Consider the following 11,696-nt stretch of genomic DNA (forward strand, 5'->3'; position numbering starts at 1 on the left):
TAGTAGTTAAGAGTACGAGAAACAACGCTCCCGTTGCTCTCCCTCGCCTGGGCTGCTCCAGGGTGTTTGGGCGTTTCAGCGGCCGCACCGTGGGGACCGTGCTTGCCTTGGGATTAGCCTAGCTTTATACAGCTTCCTTTTGCTGTGATTAGAAAGACGCTTCCCGGCAAGCGCTGCTCTAGGGTGTCTGCCGCGTGGGGTCTGCGCCCTGCGCTGGCGGAGCCGCTCGTGTTCGCGGGGCGGCAGCGCCCGTTGCCATCTGCGTGTCGTAGAAAACTGCAGGAGGGAGCGAGCGCAATGCGATGCGTCCTCGCAAACGGCATCCTGCCGTGGCAGGGGAGGACAGGCAGATGCGGCATGCTCCGGGTTTCCATCTGAATACGGATACTTAATGCTATTAGGTGCAGTTCAGACACCCAAAATGCTGCTAGGTTTGACTCTTCTGCTACATCCGCTGAGTCGCCTGCATTGCTGTATGAGCGGGTCTGAATTTCCTTGCAGTGGGATTCCCTGGTGCGTTCTCCACCAAAACAGACGTGTCTGTAATCTCGGGGCAAGTGTGGGAAAAATTTGTTCCCTTTGTAATTTCTGTATCACATGCAGTCTCTTCTAGAAGAAAACAGATGACTGGAGGCTATTTCTGAAAGGCCAAGAAATTCTGTATCTTTAGCCAGGTGCCTAACTCGTACACAGGATCGCTTGCTAAATTCCTCTGTGGTGTGTATTTTGAGGGTAGCTTTGGAGGCCGCGTTGCTGAACTTTCCCAGTCAAAGTGGGAGGATTTGTGCAGAACAGGTATAAAAGTTCTCTATCCCTGTTCTGCATCACGAATTTCTGTAACAAACCGTACACTAATCTTCCTCCGTTAGCCCTTGCTGATGCCTTTTGGAGTAGTGCAAGAAAGCAAACGATTATATGTGAAATGCAGTGGATAGGAAGAATGTTTAAAACGGCTTTCTCAGCAGGAGTGCCTGGCTGCGCGGTGGAGCCGCTGTTACAGGAGAGTGTTTGCTCCTCCCGTGGTGGGTGAGGAAGCTCCAGTGCGCAGCAGAAACTCCGGGAGGGGGGAAGTAGGAAAGAAGTGTTAAGCTTAGGAAAAAGATGAGGAGCATCTAAGGATGATTCAAAGACGAGGATCCTGGCATAATTCACTTCCTATATTCTTGCTGAAATAGTCCGTAACTGGGGAAGGGGGTCGTAATCCTACGCGTAGGACAGGGGCCATTTGCTCCGGCAGCGGACCCGCTCCGTGCCTGGGGTTCGGTTTTATACACAAATTGTTGCAGCCCGGCATCGGTGCAGTTTCTCAAGTGCTGCATCTTCCTTCTAGCCCTGACAAAGTCAAACTTTGTGGGCGAAGAGGCAAGCCGCAGGCTGCAAGGCTGGCGCCACGGCCCAGCTAGCTCGGTGATGCCGCAAAACTTCTGCGTCACCACCAGTGCTAAGTTTTATTTGTTGGTTCCTTTTACAGAGTCCCAGTCCCGAAGCTGCCGCTGCGCTGTCCTGGGGACAACCGGGACGATTTGTTGTTTTTGGTAAGTAGCACAGTGACCTTCTCTCATGGAGACCAAGGGGAGAACTAAGAGCCTCGCTGGCTAGCGGAGGGCAGCAAGGACCCGAATGCGAGCTGAACGGCTCGGGGAGCGAGGAGCCTGGCTCTGCGATAGCAGCAACTGCACGCTGTATTCGCCTGGGCAAAGCTACTCCAGGCTATTTTGAAAAGTAAGAATTATTTTTAATCAGGTGACTGCTGTAAGAGAAATTCTTTCCAGTATATATTGAATTACAAGGAGATTTTTCAAAGGTCTTAGGAATGGAAACCATTTAGATCGTAGTGGGAACTTACTTGCCTATGATAGCTAGGTATTTTGCATGACAGGAAAACTTCTTCTTTTATGCCTATCTTCATCACATGAAGAAATATTCCAGAGAGGACTACAAAACACACTCTAGAATTTTTAGATGCTCAGCTAGTCTATTGACTAAATACGGCTCCTTAAGATTGCTTCAGTGGTCATTATGTTATTTTTGAACAGCTCACATTTATCCTTTTGTAATTATTTCTTACTGATGATTTTAATACTTTTAAAAGTCTTATTTATCTAAATAAAACTTAAGTTTTGCTATGGATGCTTCTCTTCTGAATATTGTATAATACTGAATTGCAAGCATCTTTTTTCATTACTGTTTTGTTTCCGTCAGTGATTAGAAATGTTCCTTCCTTGGAAGGAAACTCTTAGCAAGTCTGGCAAAGAGACTGTCTAGCCCTTTCACGGAAGGTGAGTTCAGTTACGTGATATAACTTCCCTAATATTTTCTCCCCTTTACCACCAGAGTATGTATTTATGTGTAGTAAATAATTCAGGAAGTGAAACACACCTGAGCTTGCCCTCAGGAACGTCAAAGTCCAGAGATATGGAAAGGAGTAAATTGTTTTGAGGCTCATTTTAAAAATAATGCACGATGTTTATAGCACGGAAGTTAAATGAAGTATTTAAAAGCATATTGACTAGATGTCCAATGAAAGTGAGTACAGCTGTGACCTTGTGGTTTTTAAGACGGACTAAATGAGCATTTCACTTACTTTAAAATTAGTCTTGAGAAAGAGACTCATAGGTGGAGGTTTGTGCTGGTGCCGTCCTGCGCCCTGGTTAACGCTGTGGCCGATTCCAGCACGTTCACGACTGCCCTGGGCCAAGCCGGCAGCTCGTCGCGTGAGGATCCCCATTTGCAGAGGTTTTGGCCTGAGCCTTGAACTGCCTTTGCCATGGTTTCGATCACACAACTGGTAAGAGATCTGAGCTTGGACACTGAACAAAACTGGCTCCCACCGGACAGTTTTGCCTTGAGTAATTACTGAAGGAAACATTGTCTGCAGGACTAAAGAACAGATTTTTTTTCCTCTGAGGATGTGAACTGTGCGAGGAAGGCTACAGATGTTAAGGTCCCTGTCAGAGCTTAGCACTGTGGCGCTGAGAGTTACGTGGAGAGGACTGAAGCAGTGCTTCACCACGAACGCGCAAGCAGTGGTTGTCAGAAAAACTGGAAACGGTCAGAAGATGGACGGCAACGTCGTTTATGTGCCAGCAGTTGTTAACGCAGGTCGACAAACCGTAACGCGTGCTGCACGCCGTAAATAAGGGAAAGAGCAACAGTCAAAAACGTGAATGAGGGCCTCTCGCTTTGCCTTTTAAGCTCGACTGCTAATCCCTTTGGAACAACGTAGCTGCCTGGCGCTCCTGGCTGCCCCGGGGATTTCAGCGCGCCCCGTCCGCTGCGCAGGACAGTCGCACCAACGCCGGAGTTAGCACAAAGGAGAGGGCGGGGAGAGGGAGGTGGGAAGAGCGGCCGGTCGCGGAGAGGGAGACGCTGGCCAAACGGATCTCTCCACGTCTGCTCCAGGACACGTCCGTCCTCCCCGGGCTCACAGCGCTCCTGCGTTGTGCTGCATGCTGACTCGGCCGCCGGCGTGCCCTGATGGGGGGAAGAGCGAATCTCCAGGTGTAGGACAGAAACGTCTTTAAACAGTGATAAAATACTGAACAAAACGGGGCGCCGTTTAACAGGCATCCTTTAAACAGCACAAAAAAGGGTAACCTACAGAAGAACTTGGCCCCAAACGTTGATGCAACGATCCAGATCTATAGAGTTCGTGGTCAGGGGAATCTGGGGTTTAGATCTATAATACTTACAGTTCTGGGTAAATATAAAGAGGCTGTAAGATGTAATCTAAAACTTTTAACACCAGTAGTGTAATGAGAAGGGGTTGGCAGCACACCTGTGTACCACACGGTGAAGCAGGTGTGTTAGCTTGACTGGGTGAAGTTGCACCTTTAAGGTACGAGTGATGCTGGATGATAGTAGACTAGCAGTGATTCTTTATCAAATGAGATGCTTTGAACTACGTATTTGTCCAGAACAGCAAATGGAAGTTATTTTTATTTATGTTTTACTGATGGTAAATATTGAAATTAGACATTACTGTATAAAAGGTATTATCCAGATATGAATTCTGAGTTGCTTCCAAAAAGTGAAAGCAGCACCAGATCTCCGCAGCCGCTGGCCTCTGAGCGTGCTGTGGAAGCATTTCAGGTCTCATCAGCGCGTATATCTGATGGACATGGTACAGACCTTCGCAGGGTTATAACATATGGCTTCTTGTGCAGTTAAGGGAACCCTGTCTTGTTTAATAGCAAGTTCTTAAAAATCTTGTTGGTAGCTTCTCTCTTCTCTGTGTTGGGTAAAACTACAGATGTTAGAGGCAAGGTTTGTTTTTCAGGCTTGGTAACTATACTGCTTAGTCTTAAAAACGCACAGAAATGTGGTGCAGCACATGGTTATAGACAAAAAGAAACGTACTGAACTTTATAGAAATAAATTACAAGAGTTTCTCTAAGATGCTGACGTGCTCTGACGCAAAGCTGAAGAAAGCTGTATGAAAACACAGCACGGTGTTTCATGGTTTCAGACCGCCCTCCGGGCAGGAACGCCACCTCGCTTCTGAGCGCAGGGGCTCCAGTTTCCAAACTGTTCTGAACCAGTAGTAGTGTTTGGTGCATTAGCAGAGAGTGGAGAGATTAATATCACCACGAACCTGATTCTCCTGCCTCAGGGGCTGGGCTGGGGAAGCCCCAGCCTACCCGTGAAGCACCGTGCATCTCCCAATGGGGTTTTCTCTGTAAATATTTGCCTACGATCAGGTTACTGGATTGTAGCCCCTATTTCCCTCAATATAAAACAAACAAACAAACAAGGCTAAACGTGTCTTAGCCATGATTATGTTTTTTAAAGGCTGTTTACAAAAAAATGTTTAACTTTGGCTGACCTCAGCACAAGGTCATTGGGTGAAGCTGTAGGGAACAGTTGGTTTCTGTGTAGCACAGGCTTTATTTTGGCTGGCTTTCTATTAACCCTGATGTGTGGGTAAGCTCATGCCAGGCAACGTCAGGCATATCAGGAGATTCTGCTTTGCCTGCGCAGAGGGAATAGCCTGAGAAGCAGCTTTGCAGGCTAGAAAACAAAACCTAGAATTTGGGGGTGCCCAAATCTGATGCTTGAGGAGTTTGAGAAAAGGACCTGCTCTGGTGTTTAAAAAGAAAAATTACAGTGAGACTTCTACTAGCAAATTCTTGTGAAGTGAGTCTGGAGGTTATGTCAGCATGTGCTTTGTATAGCACGTGTTTTTGGAAGTGAACAAGTCACCTTGCTTTTTAAATAGCATTTCCCCATCCAAAGTGGCCCTTGTTTCTCATGAATACCTGCTAGTGACTGCATTTTCAAGCTTTCATGAGCAACAGCAGAATGACACTGACAGTTAGTGTCACTCCTGCCCAAAGGATGCAGAAGAGCCACAAGGGGCTCGTTAGCTTTTTTTTTTTTCTTTCCTTTTTTTTTTCTTCTTTTTTTCTGTTCTTAGCAGCTGCTGAACTGGAGTAAACTGGTATTGGTTTGCAGAGTCAAGGAAATAGAAGTGTGTCAGTCTGTTTGGAAGAAACTTTTTTTTTTCCTTAGACCCTTAAATTCTTTGATGTTTTACTAGCCTGTATCACATATTGGGAATTGAATTCAAGGGCTGTTTGGTAAGTGAAGCTTTGCCTTATAATTGTAGTAGATGAATGTTACTGATAAAAACATTTTATGTACACCAAGCATAAAAGTATTAGAGCTGCTTCTGCAAGCTTCAGTAGTGAATTTAGCTTTCCTTTGAGCTGAGAATAGTAAGCATGTTATATTGAATTTATATAAAACATTATTTTGACAGATTTCTTCAGATGCAAAGAAGCACCAAGGGAGACGTTCTGTTCTTTCAGAATAACTGGACCCAGTGGCAAGAAGCAGCTGTACTGAGCACCAAACAAGGAAACCATTTCCAAGTTATCAAAACATGCTGTTGAACTAAGTTTTGCAGCTGCATTTTTTAAACGTACCATGGGATGCATCAAATCCAAGGATGCCTTTTCAGGTTCAAATGCTATCCAGGATGAGAGGATCGGGGAAGGTAATGAAGGATGCACGGGGGAGAAATCATCACTGATTGCAGTGAAGCTGGACGAGAACGGTCCATCAAGCTCCACAGTGCTGGACTATGCACACCGGCTCTCCCGGGAGATCCTTGATCAGGCTGTGAAACAGTGGGCAGTGACGGAAAGCAAATACAGCGACATCCCTTTCATTGAAAGCGATGTGCCCTGAGCCCTGACCGTCCAGGACCGTAGTCACAGTGAGTGCCCCATCTGTTAAGCAGTCTGTGTTTGGTACTAGTGCAAGTAAAGTAAAATCAGCTGTGATCTGAGTGTAATGCCACTATATGAATGTGTCTACAAGGGAGGCTGAAATAAAATGCCTTTTAGCTATATTACTAAGAAATTAATTGGCTTACAGTAGAATCTATAACCATGTCATTTGTTATCAGCCGTATGTTGAGTATATTCTGTCTTTGTGTGTGCTGAGTGTGATCGGAATTCAGTGTTAAAAAGGAGGATGAAATGAAAACAGCTGCCCTGCAAGCGTACAAGCACTGCCACATTTTTGCAGAGGCTCCAGAGGTCCTTAAGGGTAAAGCATGGATTATTTTTATGTACGGAAAAAATATATGATCATCATAAACCTACTTGAGTGTACATGAAAAGAGAACCGTATGCTTGGAAAATTCGTCTGTGTTCTGCTAAAGTGAAACAAGGTAGCAAAGACAACTGCTGTCATCAATTTTACTTTGATTCTAGACCTGACTAAATCTGTAAAATGCAAAATAATGAAGGTATTAGAAAGTATTTTCTAAAACCAAGAAGTATTCAGGGAACCATATGGACTATGTTACTATTCAACTTCCATTCCTAAGCAAACCAATGAGAAATACTACAATATTGATAAACAGTGCATTATAATTAAGTTAACAGATGCTCTGGCTTCTGAAAATGCACAAAGGCCATTCTGTAAAACCCTGCAGTAAAAGCATTTAATTCCATCTGATCGCTGTCTTCAGACCAAAGCTGGTGGGTGGTGGGGTGTTTTTGGAGTGGGGGGTGGGGTCTTTTTTTTTTTTTTTTTTTTTTTTTAACTGTAACCCAGCTGTGTGTAAAAGCTGCCTGTACTGATTAGTGAAATGAACCTTCATGGGTGGACGAGTGTTTTAGGACCATTTACTTCATCGGAACCACGGCTGCACTACACTGAAATCTCCCTGCAGCTTGGGACGCATCTTTCAGCTTTGGGGACAGGCCTCACCGCTCACGCGGTGGTGAAACCGCGTTCGACGAGGCAGGTGTGAGCTACGGAAACCTAACGCCTCCGCCGCGCGAGAATTCCTGCGTAAGCCTTAGGCCCAAAGCTTTGGGGCTAACTAACTTCTTTAGGGACTTCATCTGGTTCAGACACACAGTGTCCTGCTTTGTCAGGAAATGCAGCCAGACCTGGCAGTTCTCGTGACTGCTGTTTGATATATTGAGAACGAGATGAGAGCAATTAATCATATGTCATCTAAAAAGCTACTGTTTTGCTGGCGTATTATACGAAGTAGCAAAAGCAAGCAGAAGCTCGCTTTTTAGCTCCTGTTTGTTTCTCTTTCTGTTAAGGCTAGTTAAAGAGGCATGTAATTCTTTCCTTGATCCAAGGGCTTTCCATTTTATGTTTTCATTTTATAAAAAACATGTGCTTCCATACTGGAGAAAACTGTTACTATTTTTAAAAGGTATTCATAGCCCTAGTAACTGATACAAAGCATGATTTTTCAAGCAATGGTAAACAAGCAGAAAGAAGACCATCTGAATTGTTATTTTTAGCTTATTCTCTGACATAAGCCAATCTACAAAGTGAGAGGGAACATGGCTGTTTTGCAAACTGTGTGACTCAGAAACTTTACTTGAAATTCATCTATTCCGGGAATTGGATATATCAAGAGAAAGGGATGGAAGATACTTTGGAACATAGCACAAGACTGCTGTTAATTCACCGGGGCCAGGCCAGGCCCTGCTACTGATAACTGTGTTCACAAGCTTTTCCTAACAAAGGAAAAAAAAATTCTGCTTGTTACAATGTTGTCATCTTTGAAATCACACCTGACGTGTGGTATACTAAGGTATTATGGCCCATTTACTCCTTCTGCTAGCAGTGATGGTCCTTGAAGCTCTAAAATACATAAAGCATTAAAGTGTACCCTGCATTTGCCATAGCTTAAAAAAAAAGCAACCCTCCACACCATGCACACGGGTGAATTTAAAAGCAAAACCAACTGATCAAATCAGTCCATGTTAATTAGACACTGCCCAACCAGTGTGTTTAAAAACAGCCTTTCTTCTTCCCATTTAGTTAAAAGAAAGCTTAAAAAAAAGGGCCAGCCTTCTCCCAAACATTAGCGTTAGCTCAAGGAAGTTAACGCTGCTGAAGACACTGACTGAAAAAAAAAGAATACGGACCAGCCTCTTACAGACAACCCCAGTGCGATTTAAGCAAATCCGCCCCAGCCGGCGCTCGCAGCCGCGGCCACAGCACCTGCCCGGAGGCGCCAGCGGGTGCCAGCGACCAGCGCTTGGGCGCTGCTGGCCCTGCCCAGAGCAGCCGCGCGCTCGCGGTACCGCCGCTAATTCGCGAGGCCTGAAGTCGCTTCAGCACGGGCAGAAGGGCAGCGGCAGCCGCCTCCTGCCGCTCCGTACGCCCCTGGCGCGCCGCGGAAAGCACGCAGCAAATGGGAACCAGGCAAACGCAGGAACGACAGGGAGAGCAGAACAGAGACAGCTGCACACACGGAAAATAATCTGATTTTTAACAAGACATTGTCCTTAGCAAATAACGCACCTACCCCTAACTAAAAAAAAAAAAAGAAAGAAAAAATACCCTGTTCTGTATGACTGTATGGTGAGAGACCTAAGGCGATCTCTTCCCAGAAGACAGCTCTGCTGTATTTTAGTAGGCACAGTACTAGTATTAGTAGAACCTTTTATAATAAAGCTTTCTTTACATAAATAAAATTACATCTGTCTGCTCATTACATTAACTATGGTATAGTCTTACAAAAATGGAAGCGTGGCTTTCCAGCTAAGTTGCCACTGATTCTTTGATTTGATTTTGAGCACTCCAAAAGCACTCCAGTATGGGACTGGCATACTTTGCAGAACCAGTTACTTCTATTTAGGAGTTTAAAAATACATTAGCTTTGTACTTTCTCCATGGAACATCATATGTGTAGTCTGAGTGGATACAATGTGACTGACTTGATATTCTAATAATGGTTCAAAACACATTAACTGCAGCACAACTTTGTAAAATTAACGTTTCTGGAATAAGATACATCCGTATTCTCAAATAAAACATACTACAATATATTTTTACAATATTTTTGTGGAAAATACTTTCTTTTGGACTGAATAAAATTAAACTGATCATCTGCTTGTTAAGCCCTTTATTTGACAAAGAAAATCACATGTTGGACAGGACCTTGTTACCATGACCTCAGAATAAAATCCCCTCCACATAATTTTGGAAGCAAGCGAACATGCAAATCAAGGTTTGTTAATTCAGCCGTATGCTCCTGCTAAAAGAGGATGGGTCCTTTTCAAGCAGAGAAGGCAAACAGTTCCCAGCGGATTGTTATGTTCTTCAGTTAAATGCAGTAGCTGAAGATTATTCATTTTTTTTGCACAAAAAAAAAAATGGAATAAACAGATTTTTTTTTCTACATAGATTGAGAATAGCCATTGTTTAAGATTCTAAAACATATGAATACTAAAGAAACAAGGAAGTTTACATTTCTTACAGAACCAGTGTTAAATGGCTGAGTCTCCCTATCAGTTGGGAAGCAAGAAGAAGGAGGGATTCTTGTATATATTGTAATATATACAAATGTGTTGTAATATAGAAGATATCATATTTGTAATGGCCGAAATTATTTCTTTGGCACCCAGTGTACAGCTAACAAGCAAACGGCTTAGTAAAACCTGAATGGGAAACAGGAACAGAGAAGAGTTACAGCACAACAACTGTAGGGCTTGAGTATCCATCTGAATCTCGCCGGTTTACCCAACACGTACGTTTGTTAGGATACGCTGCATAAAGGACTAGAGGCTCTGCAGAGCAGCAGACAGCTCATGCTTTGCCCTGTATCGTCAGTACCCATTGCTGTGCTCCCCCTCCTTTTCACAGACTTTCCACCCTGCAGAAAGGGAAACTTCCGATTCAGGATGTTCGTGGATACAAGCAAAAGTGCAACCAGGCTCGTCAGTGCAGCTGCACCCCAGCGGGTGCAGTGCTAGGGGCTAGGTTCACTTCGACCTTCAAATCGTCGGAGAATCGCTAACGGCAGCAGTGAACGCTCTGCTCGGCGCTCAGAGGGAGTTCTGGGACAGTTACTTCTTCACCACTAGGAGACAAGGGAAAACTCTCTAGCAATTTTTGAGAAAAACCCATTATAAAGTTAAATCAAACATAATAGCATTTTAAAAAATTTGGTTTTACAAGCCAAGCCATGTTAAATAGCACTGTGCTGTAGGCCCTGGCGTTAGTATGACTTTTGAAACAGTGTCTACATCACACAGCAAGATCAAACATTAAATCAATAGAACAATTTCTTGCTGTCAGACTAATGTGTCAGTCTGACCTTTTATTTAAAATATTACTTAACATCATGAATTTAGCATGTCTTGCATTTTCCTTTGTAGCGCTTTTTTACAGATTTAAGTATATTTCCTGTTCGCTGTATTGAGAAGAAGCTGAGGCACAACCCCATCTTAACAGATGGGCGGCAGAGCCGAGAATACCGAGGGCTCTTGACTTCGCGCCTGCTAGGTCACCCTTTAACCACGCTGCTTCCCCTAAAGGTGCCTCCTAAACTCGGAGTTCATGCCAAAAATGAGAGAGCAGTCATTGTGTACTAGCAGTAGGACTAACAATTTTCTTTGAAGTCTTTTCCCCCTTATTAACCAGTCACAATTATTTTGGAGAGAATGCTCCTAAATGCAAAAAATTAAGACATATGAATCACAGACAGACTAGGAAAAGAGTCTTATCACACTACTATTAATCTGTATGGCCTAAAATTAAGCAGATGTATAAGATGTCAATAGCCTTGGTCTTTACAGCTTGAGATCGTTGGTTCCCAACGGCTTAAAGCAATCGTCCACGAATTCATCGCTGACTTCTTCTAAAGCAGCTGGCTTCCATCTTGGGGACTGGTCTTTGTCAATCAGTACTATCAGGTGAAGCACAAAAACACACAAGTTACTCGTAAACTTTCTCCAGTTAAGACGATTTCAGATTGCATCAAGATAGGACACTACAGTGAATACAAGTGGGGAGAAAAATCAAATGCTCTGGAGAATAAAGTTTTAGGAATGCTTACATTTTTACTCTAACAGGTCTTGAGTTGGGACCTGTGTAGAGATGTATCTGGGAGCTACTTTATGAATGCTGCATCACTTCAGAAATAGCCAATGCCATTAAAGGTTTCCAGGCACTATTAGGTACCCAAACTTTGAAGGAAGGAATAAGCCTTAAATTAATGGTTTCCTGTCAGACCTACTATCGTGCCTGTCTTCTGCTTTGTCATTTGAAGTGGGGAACAGCATGCATGATGCTTCTTTTGGGCAAGGGATGTTACATCTCTGTGCAAAATCCAACTCTGTAGAGTACAGGAGATGACTCAAAGCAGGGGTTAAATTCCTACAGCTAATTTAAACACATCATATAAACTAATCACTAATGCAGAA

The 11,696-nt window shown here is 43.9% G+C and overlaps 1 protein-coding gene across 2 annotated transcripts in view; it reads right to left on the reverse strand.

Annotated features, from left to right (window-relative positions):
• Positions 1-9,377: 9,377 nt before the first annotated feature.
• The window catches only part of HIBCH (3-hydroxyisobutyryl-CoA hydrolase), a 40,299-nt gene continuing 37,980 nt past the window's right edge, over positions 9,378-11,696 (reverse strand). For both annotated transcript variants that reach the window (XM_062578497.1, XM_062578496.1), the window contains 2 exons: positions 11,068-11,179; positions 9,378-10,351 (listed from right to left, as the gene is read on the reverse strand). In XM_062578497.1, the coding sequence (XP_062434481.1) occupies positions 10,285-10,351; positions 11,068-11,179 (179 nt within the window). In that variant the 3' untranslated portion in view covers positions 9,378-10,284. The remainder of the gene's footprint in view (positions 10,352-11,067; positions 11,180-11,696) is intronic.

Source organism: Rhea pennata, chromosome 6 (assembly GCF_028389875.1).
Source record: "Rhea pennata isolate bPtePen1 chromosome 6, bPtePen1.pri, whole genome shotgun sequence".
Taxonomy (NCBI): Eukaryota; Metazoa; Chordata; class Aves; order Rheiformes; family Rheidae; genus Rhea; species Rhea pennata.